This window comes from Mesoplodon mirus (genome assembly GCF_964341445.2).
Source record: "Mesoplodon mirus genome assembly, chromosome: 12".
Lineage (NCBI taxonomy): Eukaryota > Metazoa > Chordata > Mammalia > Artiodactyla > Ziphiidae > Mesoplodon > Mesoplodon mirus.
In genome coordinates, this window is record NC_138988.1 from 17,930,751 (window position 1) to 17,950,317 (window position 19,567).

At 42.1% G+C, this 19,567-nt stretch overlaps 1 protein-coding gene across 1 annotated transcript in view; it reads right to left on the minus strand.

The window, feature by feature from the left end:
• Positions 1 to 1,124: 1,124 nt before the first annotated feature.
• GXYLT2 (glucoside xylosyltransferase 2) overlaps positions 1,125 to 19,567 on the minus strand; it is an 83,374-nt gene continuing 64,931 nt past the window's right edge. Inside the window, exons 6-7 of the mRNA XM_082639799.1 lie at positions 11,544 to 11,716; positions 1,125 to 5,924 (exon numbers count right to left, since the gene is read on the minus strand). Of these exons, the coding sequence (XP_082495925.1) occupies positions 5,742 to 5,924; positions 11,544 to 11,716 (356 nt within the window). The 3' untranslated portion in view covers positions 1,125 to 5,741. The remainder of the gene's footprint in view (positions 5,925 to 11,543; positions 11,717 to 19,567) is intronic.

The window sequence follows — 19,567 nt, forward strand, 5'->3', positions numbered from 1 at the left end:
CATCTGACCCCATAGCAGACTAATAAATAAAAATGCCATTTTTAAAAAATGTATTTGTTTGTTTTGGCTGTGTTGGGTCTTCACTGCTGTGCACGGGCTTTCTCTAGTTGCGTGAGTGGGGGCTACTCTTCTTTGTGGAGCGCAGGCTCTAGGCACGCGGGCTTCAGTAGTTGTGGCATGCGGGCTCAGTAGTTGTGGCTCGCGGGCTTAGTTGCTCCGCAGCATGTGGGATCTTCCCAGACCAGGTCTCAAACCCGTGTCCCCTGCATTGGCAGGCGGATTCTTAACCACTGCGCCACCAGGGAAGTCCCTAAAAATGCCATTTTTTTCAATATGATACTCTTTAAGAAATCCATCAGCCATGTATTTACTGGAGGTAAGGGGGCCACAAACAAGGAATTTTTAGAATCTTGGAATTTCATGTTTTTGTGTTTGTTCCTCACAACCACCTATGAGGAATCCTTGTCCTGTTCTAGTAAGTGGGAAGTCTGAAGCACAAAGATGGTCAAAACGGTTGCCTAGGTCACATGCAGGCAGAAAATGGTGGAACTAGGATTTAAAGTTAATGTTGTCTAAATATAGTACCTGACTCTCATAGCTCACATAATAATTTGATGTGGGTTCCCAGTTATTCCAGAAAACCATATCCAAATACCTTAGCATTTTAAAAAGTTTTAAAATATGAGGAGGAAACTCAGTAGATGAACAGAATACCTTGTGCTGATTTTTAAGAGTCTAGGTATTGGGGGAAAAAAACCTTTATGTAGACTCAAAACCCTTGGTATGTTATTTTTGATTATGTTAGTAGCTAACAAGTCAGGTTCAATTTTGCTGAATAAAATATAAGAATGCAAGAACTAATTTCACATTTTCCAAATTTTCTTCATTGTATCTCAAACACCAGACACCTTTAAAGACAAATAACATGATTTATAGTGTGGTATTTTATAAACAAAGAAGATTTTTAATGATTTTTCGCAATAGGCTAAACTACTTGCTAAACCAAATATCTCTTTAATAGCTGGAACGACTTAAATATTACTATTTAATATTATAAAATCTTAAACTTGAAATCTTACAAAAGAAAAGTAACACACTTCCAAAATAACACCAAAAGACAAGACTTTTTAAAAAGCTTTTAATTAAAAAAAAGTAAAACAGGAGATGGCATTTTAAAAGACAAGATAGTAATTAAATCATAATACTTATGTCCCTTTTAATTTGCCGTAATAATTCCTTTTCTTTGGAGTGTTCTTTCATATGCTCATTTTGTCCCAAAGAAAAATCACTAAAAAATAAGTTTTCCAACATAAAAAATGCATTCAGGTTCTCCTTGGGAGCTATAAACAATTGGTGCACTTTTCAGTGACAACACAAACATGTAAAACTGATGAAGCAGAAATTGCATCTGATTCTTACATGTTCATGCATATGGTGATACAAACAAAGTGCTTTATCTTGAAGACTCAAGAGAATATTTCCAGTTTTGACCTGTGAAAATTTCTCTGTTTGCCAGAGAAATCTCATCAGCTTTTTAAATGCCAGCACGGCAATTGTGAAATGATTTCACCTAAGGTGTCACCATCTATGATTCTTCAATTCACAGAGCACAAATAGATGCTGTCTTTCTTTAAAAAGCATGTGAGGGGTGTGTGTGTGTGTGTGTCTGTACGTATTGTGTAATTTTTTTTTTAATTTTTGGAAAATTCTCATCCTAAAGATCTGATTTTAGGATTAGAAGTTAGTTCTGCCTGCACAGGGATCCCCAAGTGCTCTGGCTCTGCCACTAATGCCAAGCATCTTGGTACCACTGAGAAGCTAACATCAAAGACAGGAAGGGAGGGCCTCCCTGGTGGCGCAGTGGTTGAGAGTCCGCCTGCCGATGCAGGGGATACGGGTTCGTGCCCCGGTCTGGGAGGATCCCATATGCCGCGGAGCGGCTGGGCCCGTGAGCCATGGCCGCTGGGCCTGCGCGTCCGGAGCCTGTGCTCCGCAACGGGGGAGGCCACAACAGTGAGAGGCCCGCATACCTCAAAAAAAAAAAAAAAAAAAAGACAGGAAGGGAAAGGAAAAAATGAAAAAGAGGAAGATGAAAAAGTAGGAGAGAAACAGAAACACATAAAAAAGCTTGCTTACCATACTAATAAATGAGGAGATAATGATTTGTACTCTCATGGCATTCAACATATTTCTGAATTCAACATATTTTTGAATTCAGTCATGAAATCATATTCATTTTGGTTTATCCAATACGTGTGATTTATCTTTTTTGTATAAGTATCAGGCAATATTTATACATAACCCTAAATCTGTATATATGCTGTGGCATCTTCAGGATGGGTTGGAGTGATTATTCCATTATTGGATCACTATTTTGTGACTGTGAGTAAGGTTTTGTACAGTTTGCTTGTTTTATAAACACCATAACTGCAATGAAATAAATACTCACAAACTTCTATACGTCCGTATAAATATCCATTTCAATAATAAATTCAGTAAAAGTCACAATTTGCAGTGGACACACTGAATATGGAATAGACATTTCAAATAAATAGTTAAGCTTGGAGCAATATACCCTAAATGCTAAATTGTCTTGGAAGTTGAAAGAAAACTTAGATTTTCTAGCCAGTTAATTTTTCAAATACTGGAATTTCTGATGTAAGTCAGAATTCCAGAGATTTATATTGGGAAAAGAAAAACTCAGCAAGAAAAATATGGTCAGCATTTCTAGTGACCCTGCTATTGAAAGTTCTAATATCCATGCACACAAAAATACTACACTTTGCTATTAGAAAGTGTTCTTTCATTCTCCAGTGGAACTCTGTAGCCATGTCTTAAACAGAATTTTAAAGGAAACAAGGAGAGGACAGGAGAAGATAGGAGGACAGAAGAGATCCAGTCTCATGGTCGTCCCACAGATTCGATGTGCCATAGGGGGCAACGTAACCTCTGGCAAACTTCAGACCACAGACTGCATGTTTCAGGAGTCCACTGAATTAAAATTGTGGTTTTCATATTTCAAAGGCGCTAATGTAGTAGCTTTCTGGAAATTATCACAAGCAGAGAAAATACTGCCTCATGGCAACATCCTAACTATAAAAAATAATTAGCACTTTTTGGCATGGGGATTAGAAGATCAGAGTTTTTCTAAATTCTCCACCGAACTCACCTAACATTTCAGGATACAGCAAAGGAATTCCCAGGCAGAAAACCACACCAAATTCTAAGGTTTCACAGTCTCATAATGCATCATTCTAGAATGTTCTAGAGTTCTATCACTGACCTTTGCTGGAAATCCTATTGTGCATCTTCAGACTAGAACCCCCAATTGAGAGTTGTGGGTAAAGCTGACTCTCATAAAAGACAAGGAATTGCTGTACGCCATGTCTTTACAAGCAGATTTTTTGTGGGACTTGCCAAAGGAGGAAAGGAACTTCTTTCGGTCTGTGAGCCACCAGCAAATCTGAGTGACATCTGTGGGGTTTGCTGGCTGTGCTGAACAAGTAGAAAGAACACTGGAATGGAAGTCAGGGAATCATCTTCACATCCTGGCTCTTTCACCAAAATCCTATTTGTGGGATACAGAATGCATTTTCCCAGTCCAAAACACAATCCCGAAATTCCCCCCACATGCTTTAGAAATCAAATAATGAATGATGTCACCTTCAGTGGTAAAATGAGGAAATAGAAAATACAACAGCAAAGATAAGAGTTTCACATCATAATGGTAATTTCCCTTAACAAAAATAACAAACCACAGGTCACCCAACTTATCAAAAGGAAAGTATGGGTATTACTCAACCATTTTAGATTTACATTTGTTACTACCATAATGGTGCTGCATACTAATATTGATCGATACCTATATATTCTTTGGTAGTGCTGAGACTTTCTTTTTTTTTTTTCAGGGTAAGACTTTTTCTGCTGTTATAGAACCTATGATATCCTACTGGATTCCAATATATCGGATACCATATTTGCATTACCAAAACAAAAATTTTCCTTTTATACTTTCAGATCACTGTCTATATATGATGAAAAATATTTAATATTTTTGTTTTCAAAAATTTCTCTGGGGAACGGGATGTATCTTATACACATCTGTGCGTCTGATAGAACAGTCATTATATGGAATATATTTGTTTCTTTGTATTACAATTTCCTTATTTGCCCAGTGGAGATGGTACAAGCCCCTACTAAGTTCACTAAGTTGTTGCAAACATCAAGGAGATCATTTACACACACGTTTTTTGAGATAAATAAAGCATTATGCAAAATGCCCTTATGCTAATAGCAGCTACAGGAGCAACTAGGGATTAACTTTGATTCCTTTGGGGAAAGAATACCGAACTTCCTCTACTGTAGCTAGGTGATAAGACACACCTTGGCTATCAGCCAGATAACCCTAGAGAAGAAAAAAAAAATTTGAGAGACCTTTCTAAGGCTGGTGGGAAGATGAATTTTCTTGCCAGTGGAATCCACTGAACTATTTATTTGTACACATTACATTCCAAGTCGGCCTTTAATTTCCACCTATTGCCCAAGAGTTTAAAGAGAGAAGGCCACACCTACTAAAGAGATAAAATGCTTTTGTCTCTGGGTCAGCACAAAATCACATCTCTGCTAAATAGACCGCTTAGGTTTAACACAATTACTGAATTTCCTTTCAGAAGCTGTGGCTGCATAGACATGTCTTACGATTTGGAAAAATCTGAACAGTTTTTCTTAAAAAACACCCCCAGATATGCTTCATCCTTTATCACTGCCCAATTAGCTAAAATCCAAATGCTTCTCCCCGATGTATTTTTTTGAAGTAGAAAAGGATAGCTTTATTGCTTTGCCAGGCAAAGGGGGATACAGCAGGCTCCTGCCTTGAAAAACTATGTGTCCCCACCCCAGAGGATTTGATGAGGGGTTTTATAACAATGGTGAGGTGGGACCTCTGACAAGATTAGGGTGTGAGCAGGGCTTGTGTTCCCTTAATCTCGTCTCAGGTGGTCGGTCTACTAATCTTGATCTCTGTCCCAGACGTATTTTAAATAAAGCATTGTAGGCATCATCATTTCGTCTAAATTTTTAGTCTCCTACATAAAAATCTCAGCATAGGGTCCCACTTTCACTTAGACTACCTGTTTTAGATACATGTTTATACGATGGAAAAGACAACCCGCAAGTAAATATAGAAGTAGGGAAAAAAAGGCTAGAAGGGACTACCCTAAAATAAAAATCTTTTTCCCTGGTTGATAGGATTATGGCTAATCTCATTTTGATTTTGGTCCAATGACCTATATATTCTCTATAAGTTTTAAAAATTTGTTTTACAACAAGCATGTATTACTTTTATAACAAGGGGTGGGGCGAACCCATTGCATAGAAAGAGTCTCAAGAAAAGTGGATAAAATGTGCCACATCAGATGCCACTGACATTGCCTCAGACACTTGGGAATCAGAAGGTTCACAAGAGTTCCTTTTCACAGGTAGCTCAACCTACTTCAACAATGTTAAGTGAGCAATAATATCATTTTTTTAAAAAAAAACAGAGAGATAAATAGCACTTTAGAAAAAAATTAAAGCATATTTCCATTTAGGGGCAACTGATTTAGCAACACTTAACAAGTCTTTTTAAACTTCGTTGTCATAGAGCACCATGAAATATTCACATAAAAGAGATCCAGGCAGCTTGAAGATGAGTATTTCCTCGTTCATGAGATGCCTAGTTGACTTGCGACAACAGGAAATACTCAGCGCCTCTGGTTCGGGCCAACATGGATGATGACATGTTTCTCATAAGCCCTTTTCATGGTTTTCTCAATTTGCTTCAGAAAAACTTGTGGGATTCGTCCACATAAAGTGTGCACAGTCTCCAAAAACTTCAGCTGAAGAGGGTAATACATGGATTGAAAGAGATTGTCTTGAAAGGGAAACTGAAAGATGAGTTAAAAATAAAAAAAAAAGAAAAGTGTATTTTAGTTACTGAAATGCCATTTAAAACGCAAATAACTTACTGAGAAATGACACAGGGTATTACTGTAAGCATGCAGGCACAGCTTGGTACGTTTTTAGATACAGAGGAAGGGACCTCCCAGGACCGAGGTTCAAATCCTGATTCAAGGTTCAAATCCTGATTCAGTCCTGTGCAACCCCAGGCAATCACTTACCCTTTTGGGGCCTGTCTCTTTACCTCTTAAAAAAAAAAAAAAAAAAAAAAAAAAAGACGATTTATTTGGGTTCTAAAAGCTCTTAAAATCTAAGAGTGAAGTATATTTCCCAGGTCAGGATATCCTATAGCATGCCCTTGCTGAGTAGATGCAAGACTCAAGTATAAACAACAAGGTCCTACTGTATAGCACAGGAAACTATGTTCAATATCCTGTGACAAACCCCAGAATGGAAAAGAATATGAAAAAGAATACATATATGTATAACTGAGTTACTTTGGTGTACAGAAGAAATTAACACAACATTGTAAATCAACTATACTTCAATGAAATTTTTAAAAAAGACTCAAGTAGATACTTGAAATCTACTACAATAAAACACTGGATTGTTCATATATCTTGCCTTTGTAGCAATCTTAATGAAGGAACTATGGTAATCTCATGAAGTTCAGAGTTTAACAACTACTAGTGAAATGTATCATCAGTGAACTTTATTTTAGTAATTCAGATACCAAATATTGGTTGTTGGTTTTTTCCCACTTAATATTGGACTTTAAAAAGAAATTTTCTTGTTTTCCTATGGAATGTGTCTGTATTTCCCAAAATAAATCTTTCAGACCACCTAATTATGAGCAAGAGTCAAAGTTTTATTACAGTCTTGTCGAATGAAAGACTTTATTACAGTCTTTCCTCCTTCATGAGGAGGAAAAGGCCTCTAGTAGGTCAAGTCAAAGATTCATTGTTGGCAAGGACATTCTAAACAAAAAGACTAGAGAAAAAAACAAAAGGGAAGTAAGAATGATGCAAAGTCAGATACTATTGCCTGACAGCAGAGTGGGTGGGTGTCTAGTTTCCTAGAACAAGTCTTAATCCCTTAAAGTTCGTCAGAAATATTGCTTAAGCATGTTTATCAGAAATGTGAATTTCCTCCCAGAAGGAGATTACACATTATGTAATGCAAAAAAAAGGTTCTGTCCGAGACCATGTTTGGAACACTTTCTTTCACAGCACAATTTAGACCATTGATAAACTCCTTTTCATCACTGTATCCCCAGTGACAGGAACAGAATAGGTCAAAACCGTGGAGCCCTCCTTGATTCCTCTTTCCCCCACATCCTTCACCCGGTGCAACAGCAAGTACCGTAAACTCTACCTCTACAGCACATCCCGAGTCCAGCCTCTCATCTTCCCGACACCACCCAAGTGCACGCCAGCCCCATCTCTCACCTGGAAGGCTGCAGTAAGTCTCATAGCTAGCCTTTTTGTTTTCACTCTTGCACCCCCTGCACCAAGTTACCATGGAGATTTTTTTTAACTTATTTATTTATTTTTTGTGGTATGCGGGCCTCTCACCGCCGTGGCTTCTCCCGCTGCGGAGCACAGGTCCCGGACGCGCAGGCCCAGCAGCCACGGCTCATGGGCCCAGCCGCTCCGCGGCATGCGGGATCTTCCCGGACCGGGGCACGAACCCTCGTCCCCTGCATCAGCAGGCGGACTCTCAACCACTGCGCCACCAGGGAAGTCCCCATGGAGATATTTTTAAAGCATAAATCAGAGCAGGTCGTTTTCCTGCAGGGGCTTCCCGCTGCAATTAGAGTAAGATTCCAACCCCTCTCCTGTCCCCAAAGGTTCAATGTGACCTGGAACTCTCCCTGTTCATCTCCTCCTCGCTTCCCTTTTCTGTTCATTCTGGTTACTGTGGCCTCTTCCCAGTCGGTGGGCACACAGACTTACTCCTGACTCAGGGACTTTTCCCAGGTTATTTCTTCTACTTGGCAGGATCTCTCCCCAGATTGTCCCAGGGATCAAGGCTCAGGCTGGCAGAAGCCTCCCTGAGGACCCGAGCTCGTGAACCTTCCTCTCCATCCTGGATGCCCATCACCCTGCTCTGGTCACCTTTTAACCTTCCACTATCTGATAAGAGTTTTATTGATTTCTTGGTTTATGTGAGTACTGTCTGGCTTCCTCACCCAAAATATACGCTTCATGAGGAGTGCACTTTGTCAGTCTTGTTGACTTCTGAGTTCCCAGAACCTAGAATTGTTCCTGCGTAAAATAAGCTCTTCAGAGATGATTGTTGAAAAAATTACTGGCAGAATGTCTGCCTCGTATATAATTTTCCTTGGGTCATGATGGGGGGAGATCACACTTACCCTTCACACAAACATACACACAAGGTTAGGGTATGTGAGTATGTGTGTTTGTGTGTGTGTGTGTGAGGGAGAGAGAGAGAGAAGGGGAGGGAAAAGAAGGAAGAGGGAGGGACAGGAGGAATATTTTCAGAGAGAGATGAAGGAAGAAAGAGACATACAGCGAGAGAGAGAGAGAGAGAGAGAGAGAGAGAGAGAGAGAGGAAAAATATTTATAGAGGGGAAGAGAGAGAGCAAATGAGAAAATGTGGACAAGATAAGAAAAGAAAAGAGTGTGAAACTTCTAATTATTGAGAATAACTCTATGTCGGGTGCTGTACTAAAAGTGTAAAAACAATCATTTTGTTGAATTCTCACAACACGTTTTATGAGGTAGATAATATTCTTATTCCCATTTCACAGATGAGGAAACTGAGGCTCAGTAAGTCAAGAGCACAGAGTTAATGACTAATTACCAGAAAGTGACAAAATTGGGACCTGAACCCAGGTCTGTCGATGCCCAAAGCCAAGCCCTGACCCCCACTGCACTGGGGTGCACAGTGGCAAGTGGAGAAGTAGGTCTTTTATGATGAAGTCTGTCTATATTTACTCGAGTTTCAGGATGGGGTTAGTGATTGTCCTGATTGAAATGCATGAACGAAAATTGTCTTTTTAGTCCCAACTGAGGAAAATCAGTGAGTGTAGTATGCAGGATCATTTATGGCCCTCTTTCTGATCCACCCAGAAAACAAACAAGACCGATTGTAATTCTAGAACCGTATGTAGTTGCTCAATCCCAGGCCAGGGCTGACAGATTACAAAACAACCTGGGGCATGGCTCTGATGGCCACGTCTGCTGCATTCTTATTTAACTTCCATTTGTACTCCTGAATGGGTTTGCGCCTGGAGGCAGTGTTTGAATATCTAAATGTGATATCACTAAGTACAGAACAAATTTTCTATGTAATTAAATCACCTGGCTTTTGAGAAACAACAGCAGGAATCCCAGGAGAAGAAAGAGGTGTTAGTTTATTGGCTCGTGAAATTCTTTCCCTCCACAGAAGACAATTCTGTGGACTCCAGAATTGGAATACTCTGGGATTCTCCTTAGCAAAATGCATACTTTCATACGTGCAAAAATGCATTACTATATTGCAGGATTCACCCTCACCTCACTCCTGCCAAATCCATTTCATGAATCATGAGGGTTCCCAGATCCCCAAGGAAAAAAGCCTCTAATAAAGTCTACATGCCTTCTGTCAGGGGTTGGCAAATTTTTTCTGTAAAGGGCTAGATAGTAAATATTTCAGACTCTGTGGGCCTTACTGTCTGTCACAGCTACTCATCTTTGCCTTTGTAGCATACCAGTGGCCACAGACAATACATAACATGAACAGTTGTTGCTGTGTCCCGATAAGACTATATGAACAGAGAAATGTGAATTTCATAAAACTTTCCTGTGTTACGAAATATTCTTCTGTTCATTTTTTTCCCAACTATTTAAGAAACCATTCTTACCCCACATGTCTTACAAAAACAGGCCAGATTTGGCCCAATATTTGGCCCAAGTTGGCCGACCCCTACACTCTATGTTTTGGAATGAAAGTTTCAAAAGGGAAATCTCTGAAAGTAGCTGTTGCTGGTTCTGCCCCAGCAACTTCAAGGTGAAAGGCAATGTGGAAAGCAGTGTTTCCCAAAGTGAGGGATGCAGGTTCCAGCAGGCAGTACTTGACGTGATATTAGGTGGTGAACCACAAAGCAAGGTCCTTTCGACCTTCCCAGTTACTGCAAGAAGATAGTTCACATAGGTCTTTAACTGCTCCTGCTAAAATCAGCCTCTTCAAGGGAGTAAGAGGGGGCCTCAGCTCCATGCCAGAATAGTTGGTGTGATCTTCACACTCAGCCAGAGGCAATTACAAGGCTGTCTGGCAGGTCTCAGGGGAAAGCTGCCCTCCCAGACTTGGTGCATGGCAGCGAGCTGCAGTTTTCTTTGTGTGTATAAGCCACCCTGGTTTATACGCACATCTGCATCCCTGCCCCAAGCACCTCCATGTGGAGGCCTCCTTTGGGAGGTGTGTGGGGGGGTACCTTTCTCTTCCTCCCCTCTTCCTTCCCTCTCCTCTTCCCCAAGGTTCATGGGTCCATAAAGATGCAAAAGCCTTTTATTCAGGAGATATTCCTGCCTCCGTGTTGCAGCCACTTGACCCTCAGCCAGCATCCTTTGGTGTATAAAAATGGACCACCAAGAGCTGGCGCCTCTTCTTGACTCTTGCTTGCACTGTGGCAGTCCATAAATAAAGACTTGATTGTCACTTTGGTTTGACTCCTGGTCCTAACTCAGGAGTCCCCAACTCCTGGTCCTCGGACTGGTACCGGTCCGCGGCCTGTTAGGAGCTGGGCTGCACAGCAGGAGGTGAGCAGCGGGCAAGCAAGCGAAGCTTCATGTGCCGCTCCCCATCGCTGGCATTACTGCCTGAACCATACCCCACGCCCTCCCACCCTCCCACCCCATCTGTGGAAAAATCGTCTTCCTTGTAATGCGTCCCTGGTGCCAAAAAGGTTGGGGACCGCTGTCCTAAATGACCACCGCGACACCTGCTTGTTCAATAGGGTGGAGCTGGCAACCAGGCAACACACTTAGCCTGAGCTGAATAATATTTTATTTTTATTGTATTACCTATATCCTAACTTCTGACCCTTTATTACGGCAAATGGCACAGAGTTTCTCTTTCTTTTTTTTTTTTTTTTTTTTTTTTTTGCTTACTGTTCTCTTTTTTTGGGGGGGGAGTTTTTTTTTTTTATTCAAACAGAAAGTCACAAAAATTATAATCATCCTCATCAGTTCACTCAGTCCCATGTAATTAATTTTTTTTTCATCTTGATCTTTTGTTAACACTTTTATGAATTCATCAGTTTTCCATTAGAGTTCTGAAAATGCTTATTCATTCAGTTCAACAGTATAGTCAGTTACCAAGGGTTTCTCTTTCTGATAGGACACTTCCTCCTTCAGCAAACTTATTTCAGAGAAAAAAAAATGAGTGACTTTCTTGGAAATATTAAGTCAAGAGTGGACAAAGTATAGTATCAGGTGGCAAGTGGATGGGGTGACATAGTGTGAGTGAGGTTGGGGAAAAGTGGTAGAACTCAATGCTTCTGGGAATTATTTGGCCTTCAAAGGGATGGGTGACCAAAACGCCTGCACTGCTTCATGCTGATAAGTACATGTCTGCTGAATGGGGGTTGAGAACACACTTACATCTCGGATTGCTTCATAGAGCGCTTTGAAAGTTGGCTGCTTCTCATCATGGTAGACGCCTCGGTTCCCATGAAGGACAGACACGCCTTCCCGCTCGGCAGCTCTGCAATTGCTTCCATACATGCAGTGATCAGGACGGTAGTTCCACTGGCAGGGGAACACGTACAGACACTCTGGTGGTGACAAGAGAAAGATATGTGTGTACTATCAGTGTCAGCGATGAAACCAACGTTTCCATAAACTGCACACCACACAGGATTTCAAAGCGCGTGACTGTGATTGTGACCTGTAGCTCAGATTTTACCACGTTTGTCGATATTCTGAGATCAGGAATTGAAGGAGCACACATTAGTGATGTTGGAGGTTTTACCCCAAAGAGGAGGGCAATATAGCATCTTAGACAAGAAGGCGAATGAGGGCAGCAGACAACCTGGATCAGAATCCCAACCCTGTCACTCAAAATCAGTGTGACCTGGGTCCAGTGACTTAACCGTCCTGTGTTTCAATTTCCTCATCCGCAAGATGGATGTAACAGGATTGCCCTGTTATTTTGATGATTCAATTTTTAAAAAGCTCATGTAAAATGCATAGCAGACTGACAAGCACACGGCGGTGGTCCATAGCATTAGCTGTTAAAATCAACTCTTTGAAAAGGTTTTGTGAAATGGACCAACTTGAAAAATTAGAGTCAAGATGGAAGCAAAGGTTCTTCTTCAGATTAAAAAGCAACCGACCAACAGAAACAAAGTGAAGGAAAAAAACAACAAACAAAGTACTACAATAGGAAAACAACAACAACAAAAAGCAACACAAAAAGAAGTCCCCCTGTCAAGGTGACTATACACACTGTGGGTGAGCATGTGCACACGTGTCCTTGTGTGTGTTTGCATCTCTAAGCCAGTGGTTCTTAGCCAGGGGTGATGTTACCCCGCAGTCTCCGGGGTCCACCTGGCAGGGTTTGGAGGGAGACATTGTTCGTCATACATGACAAGGCTGCTACTGGCATCTAGTGCGTAGAGGCCAAGAATGCTGTAAATGTTCTCAGTGAACAGTAAGCCCCACCACTGTAGTAGTGCCAAGGTTGAGAACTCCGCTCTAATCCTGTTGGACTCCTCTTGGTGACTAGGGGTTATAAAATCAGCAATAAGCTCATAACCCCTGAGCTTCCTGGCTCCTCCTTCCTGGTGCCTTTAAGGGCTGGGGCTAGAGGAGGATGGATCAAAGTGCAAACGTGTGCCACTGACCATGAGAAAGGTCAGTGACAGCACAGAAGGCTTAGAGCAAATCAATTACCAGTGTCAGAAGAGCATCATAAAGATGTGCTTGTTGGTTGGGTTGATGGCATTCCCTTCTCGTGGAAAGGACCCCTGCTTAGAGGTTATTTACAGAAACCTTCAAGATGGAAAGCAAAGAATGAAGACATCATCGCACATCCCCTCTGGCAGACGGTGTGTAATATTTCTACCACTCAGAAATTACATGCCACTGGGGAATTCCCCGGCAGTCCAGGGGTTAGGACTTGGAGCTTTCACTGCCGAGGGCGCAGGTTCAATCCCTGGTTGTGGAACTAAGATCCCGGCCGCGTGGCGCGGCCACAAAACAAAACAAAACATAAAACTCACAGACTGCTGTGACATCCAAGCACCCTCTAATTCCTAATTGCTCACAACACACTATGAGATTTTCCTTTTCTTGGGAGAACTCCATTCCACCAGGATGTTTCCCTTACTTGCATTCACCTCCACGCTTGCGCATACATAATCCACAGCTGGGAGAGAGCAGTGCTCATCATGAAGTTATACTATCAAGGTCTGAATCCCAACTCCTCTATTAGTTGTGTGACTTTTCTGCACTTCTGTGAAGAGGGTGGATGTGAGGATAGTGGGAGTGCAAATATCTAAACATGCTTTTGTGCTTCTGAACTGTGACCTGACCCCAGCCCAATAGCTGCCTTTTTTTTAATCCAATGAGTCACTTCACTCCTTTCCGATACCTGCCCGGTCATTTGGATTTACAGCCCCTGCTTAAGCACCTGCCAGTATTCTCTCCTGAATGAATTGCCCTAGATACTACCTCTGTTTTTGTAAACGCACAGATTGATGGAATGAACAAATATTTATCAAATGCCTGCTATGTGTACATGTCCTGCCTTCACTGAGTTTAAGATTGGTGATGAAGGTTTTTTGCCTCTTCCTAAGTAGTTTAGGGACTCCACTACAAAAAGAAAACTTTTCCTCTCTTTGCAGCCTCCTTAGAGGACCAAGCCCAATGAGGGCATCACTCAAAGGCAAAACACAAAGACATAGAGTCTAAACAATATGTTGCTAAATAACCGATGGATCACTGAAGAAATCAAATAGGAAATCAAAAAATACCTAGAGACAAATAACAACGAAAATATGACAGTCCAAAACCTATGGGATGCAGCAAAAGCAGTTCTAAGAGGGAAGTTTATAGCAATACAATTTTACCTCAAGAAACAAGAAAAGTCTCAAATAAACGACCTAACCTTATACCTAAAGGAACTAGAGAAAGAAGAACAAACAAAACCCAGGTAGTAGAAGGAAAGAAGTCAAAAGGATCAGAGCAGAAATAAATGAAATAGAGATGAAGAAAACAAGAGCAAAGATCACTGAAACTAAAAGCTGGTTCTTTGAGAAAATAAACAAAATTGATAAACCCTGAGCCAGACTCCTCAAGAAAAAAAGGGAGAGGACTCAAATCAATAAAATTAGAAATGAAAAAGAAGGTACAATGGACACCACAGAAATACAAAGGATCATAAGAGACTACTACAAGCAACTACATGCCAATTAATGGATAACCTGGAAGAAATGGGTAAATTCTTAGAAAGGACAAATTCTTCCAGGACTGAACCAGGCAGAAATAGAAACTATGAACACACCAATCACAAGTACTGAAATTGAAACTGTGATTAAAAAATCTTCCAACAAACAAAAGTCCAGGACCAGATGGCTTCATAGGCGAATTCTGTCAAACATTTAGTGAAGAGTTAACACCTACTTTACTGAAATTCTTCTGAAAGGCTTGGTAATAAGACAGGTAGGTTCAAAGTTGGCTTCTACCACCTCCTAGTTCTAAAAACTTGGGTGAGTTGCTGAAACCCTTAGCCTCAGTTTAGAGGCACTAAAGAGAAGTTAAATGATGCAGATTTGAATCCCAGCTGTACCATGTGTTAGCCGTGACCTAACTAACAGCAGAGTGGCTAAGGAGCAAGCTTTAGAGTCAAGCTGCTGGGTTTCAGTACAGAACTCTGCCTTAGTTGCATGAACGCAAGCAAATTACATGATTTTTCTGGGCCTCAATTTCATTAACTGTAAAAGGGGGAAGAATTGTAAATATCACTTGTAGGATTTGGGGAAGTAGTAAATGAATCCATATCTAGAAGTACTTGGAACAGTGCTCGCTGCACACAGAAGGTACACCCCGTAAATGTAAGCTGTGATCATTACTATTATCATTGCTATTGCCATAACAAGAACTATTGCATTAGGCTGCTAGAAGGCTAAAACAAGATAACTTAAATGGAATGAGCCTGGCATCCTTCCAGACACATAGCACATTGGTGGTAAATGTTTTACAGCAATTGCCTCTAGACATGCAGGTGGCCAGACTTTCTTAACCTTTTATGAGTCACAGATCTCTCTGAGAATCTAATGAAAGCTTTAGACTCTGTCTTTGGAAAAAATATATGAAGAATATCTGCTTACAAATTTAGGGGTTTGTAGATTTCCCAAAGATCAGCTAGAAACCACAGCTACTGAATATCCCATGTGAAATTCGGTCCCAGACAGAATTCAATTCACGTGTTTACCTTCCCTTCAGAATTTTCCAGAGGAAGAGACGCGAAATACCGCGAGAATAGAATTGAAACAAGTATTTGTTCACCACAATGCAAGGCATTGGTGTCACTGGGTGATAAGGCACTGCCCCTGCCCTTGGGGAATTTATACTCTTCTAAGGGAGATAGTACAGAAATGAACTTTTTTTTTCAGAGTTTATAGAAAGGAAGGCATTTTGGTAAAGCTTTACTTAAACTTAGACTTATATAGTAAGGATAGGATTCTGACAGTTAGAAATAGAAGCCTGGAAGAGCATTTGAGGAGGAGAAAATGGCCTGATCATGGCGAAGAGTTTGGAAATCAGAGCGTGTTTTAGAAAAGATAAAGCATTTAATTTTGGCGGGGGGGGGGCAAACTCGATTTCTTCAGAGAGGTAAGATAATGCTAGGAAAGTTGTTATATAAATAGACTGCTTTGCCCTAAAATATTCAAGAAATATAAATCTATATTAGGTTGCAAGTAATCAACTCTGATTCTAGCATGTGAGGCAAAAAATATTTTTTTTTCCTTTGGAAAGAGAGGAGGTAGCTCATAAAATCAGAGGGAAAGCTGAATTGGGGCAGGAAGTGGGGTGGCTCCTGGGGTCTGGGTGTGGGGACTAATTAATGTCAGCTTCTTGGCATTGCTGCCAGGATGGACCAGCCTTGCCTACTTTCTGCTCTTGGATTCCCAGACTCAGGTTCCCAGGAGATGGTGTGACTAGTTAAGTGCGAGTCAGGGGCGGGCAGGGCTCTAAGACTGCATGCAATGGGGGAAGAGTAATTCCCCTGAGAAAACTGCGTGCTATTACTAAAAGAAAGGGCAATCAAGAGTGCACAGGTGGACATTTAGATGAACCTATATGCAGGGCAGGAATAGAGCCACAGACGTAGACAACAGACATGTAGACACAGAGGGGAAGGGTTAGGGTGGGATGAAGTGGGAGATTAGGTTTGACATAAATACACTACCATGTGTAAAATAGATAGCTAGTGGGAACCTGCTGTATAGCACAGGGAGCTCAGCTCTGTGCTCTGTAATGACCTAGATGGGTGGGATGGGCGGGGGAGGGAGGTCAAAGGCTGGGGGATGTCTGTATACATATAGCCGATTCACTTCACTGTATAGCAGAAACTAACATGACACTGTAAAGCAATTATACTCCAATAAAAAAAAAAAAGAGTGCATAGGTGAATAAAACAGATGTGACTTTTCATTCACAGATACATTTGGCGTGGGTTACACTGTGAAATCTCCTTCTCCATGGGGGCAAGGAGGAGGAGAGGGGCTACACCAGCACCCTGGGCTGGGTTGAAGATGGAAAACCTCTGTAGAGCAGCTGATGAACACGGGGCGTGGATTAATGATGGTTATTTGGCACACGATGAATAACTATACTGAAACGAATCTAGTTTAAGCAAGATTATCATGGCTGTCAAAATCTAATGTTTAAAAATGACAGCATGGTGAAATGTGCAGGTTATTTTTTTCTGCTGCTGAGGAAATAATACAGTGAATGGTTTTTAAATTCCAAAGCCTCAAAACACTGCAATTTATTAAAAAAATTTTTTTCAAGCCAATCTCTCTTCAAACCCTGGGTCTTTGCTATTTTTCCTCTCCATTTTACGTAGATAAAGCAGCTCATTAATTGATTATTTATGAGTCTGAAATCCCTTAGTGATCCTTTTCCGGAGTCTATGTTTATTTCCAGAGCCTCCTAACTACTTGCAAAGTACTGTGTGAATTGATTTCTCCTTACATTTCTGATCATTTCCTACTCTTGGGGTCTCTAAGATTATGGAATAGTTTGTCTGATCATTTTAACTTCCTGGTGGAATAGGCTTGCTACTTACTACACTATATCAACAGAACGGAGGCTGTTTGCATGACTCATAGCGTTTTGTTTGATCTGCTTTGTTTTGTTTTGTTTTGTTTTGTTTCCGGTACGTGGGCCTCTCACTGCTGTGGCCTCTCCCATTGCGGAGCACAGGCTCCGGACGCGCAGGCTCAGCGGCATGTGGGATCCTCCCGGACCGGGGCACGAACCCATATCCCCTGCATCGGCAGGCGGACTCTCAACCACTGCGCCACCAGGGAAGCCCCCTGCTTTGTTTTTTAATGTCTCATTCTGGAATGGAGCTTTCCCAGCCTCCTCTTCTTCCTTCTTCCAGAATGTACCTTGTTCCAGAAAAGGGCAATTCATTCCTCCAAGAAGATGTCTCTGATCACACAATTGAAAGATGGAACCCTCTCTCCCCAGCCTTGACCGTGGCTCTCTCAACCCCTCATTTGTTTCCTTCATAGCACTGATTACAATTTGTGATTTTGAATGACTCATTGTTACTCTTTGGAAGTTGACCTCTCCCAATACAAGGTAGGTTTTGTAAAAGTAGAGACTCTGTCTCCTCTGCATGTCACCATATCCCCTCTGCCTAGCCCTGTGGCTGGCACCTAGTAGGTAGATGCTCAAAAGATATCCACTGAAGGAACGGGAGAATCAAAGCGTATTCGTTCCTCTACCCTCTGTATCTTTCCCCTTTCTCTGCTTTCTCCCTCTCCTTTCTCTCCCCAACATCCCTTCCTCTCACTTTCCTGGCTGTGCTCTTTCTCTTCCATTTCCTTCCTTCTTCCATTCCAGTCTCTTAATCCCATTCCTCCAACCAGCCAACACCTCTGAAGATCAACTCCAGTTAAGGCACTAACCCTCATACTGGAATCACTCAATGAAGACAAAGTAGACGTAACCTCTTCTCACAAGGACCCTACGATCTTAATTCTTTTTTTTTTTTTTTTTTTTTTGCGGTACGCGGGCCTCTCACTGTTGTGGCCTCTCCCGTTGCGGGGCACAGGCTCCGGACGCGCAGGCTCAGTGACCATGGCTCACGGGCCCAGCCGCTCCGTGGCATGCGGGATCTTCGCGGACCAGGGCACAAACCCGTGTCCCCTGCATCGGCAGGCGGACTCTCAACCACTGCGCCACCAGGGAAGCCCCTATCTTCATTCTTGAGCTTCGTATCAGAACTCATGAACTTCTCAGACCCCCAAAACAATGATCTGTTTCCAGTTTTCCAGGACAGTCCTAAAACCAAATAATTGGGCCTGTCCACCCCAAAACACATTCACAACTACAAGCTGCTGGAAGCTTTTGGTGAGGTGAGTAGATAGTGTGGTTGCACACCCAGGCAGGATGAGAACAAGGCCTGACAGGGCCTCTGAGGAGGCCTGTTCTGTGTGACTGTGTGTCCTGCTCTCTGTGGCCCCAGCAAACCCTCCCGACTCCCCAGTATCACATTCAACTCACGGAGGATCTATGTACATTCCATGCGCGTTTCAGCTCTTCTCTCTCTTCGTGGACAGAGCCCTAGTGCTTCTCATCTGGCTGGATGCCCTGCCTTGTCATCTATACCTGGCTGGTTTCATTTCTTCCCCTGGCCACCCCCACTTTTCTAGGAATTGCTTTGAAAGAAGGGACAGACCTCGGTGTTCATGTTTGAGAGAGGAAAATGCCATGTGATCTTGCTCTCCTGGCCCCTGATGACCGGATCAAGGGGGGTCTCCCCATCGAAAGAGAACCAGTTCATAGCTGGGCTGGGAATCAGTTAATAGGCCGGGACAGCCCAACCCCCCGTCCCCCTCTCTCTCTTACCTTCCAGAATCTGAATTAAGAAACCTAGACAACCCATCAGCATTGGCATGGGCTTGTAAGGTTGTGCTGACTTGGGGTTGGACCACGTACAAGCAGACATTATTGCTGGACAGATGGAATGGAATCAGATGGGCATGAAGAGAAGCAACACAACATACACCACGAGGACTCTGAGGGATGACGAAATGAGCTTTGATCCTGAGCAGCCACCCAGAGATGGTTCTCATGAGGCCTGGCATGATCTGACCCATGTGTTCATGGGACTGGCACCTGGACCTTTACTTAGGTGGTCTGAGTTAAGTTTTATTCCCTGCAACCTAAGCGCATGAATCCAAGCATACCTTTCTACATAGGCTTCTCTTTTAGCCCTTGTCAAAGCTACCCTTTCTACAGAAGTCTGCTCTTGACTCAAATTCACCTGTAAATATGTGAGTTCAGTCTTTCACCCCTTGAAGCTGCCTTGGCTCACCTGCCAGGAAATGTCCTGTGGGATGAGCTACCTGCATGTCCCCCATGGGCTTCAGCTGTCTTCTTGT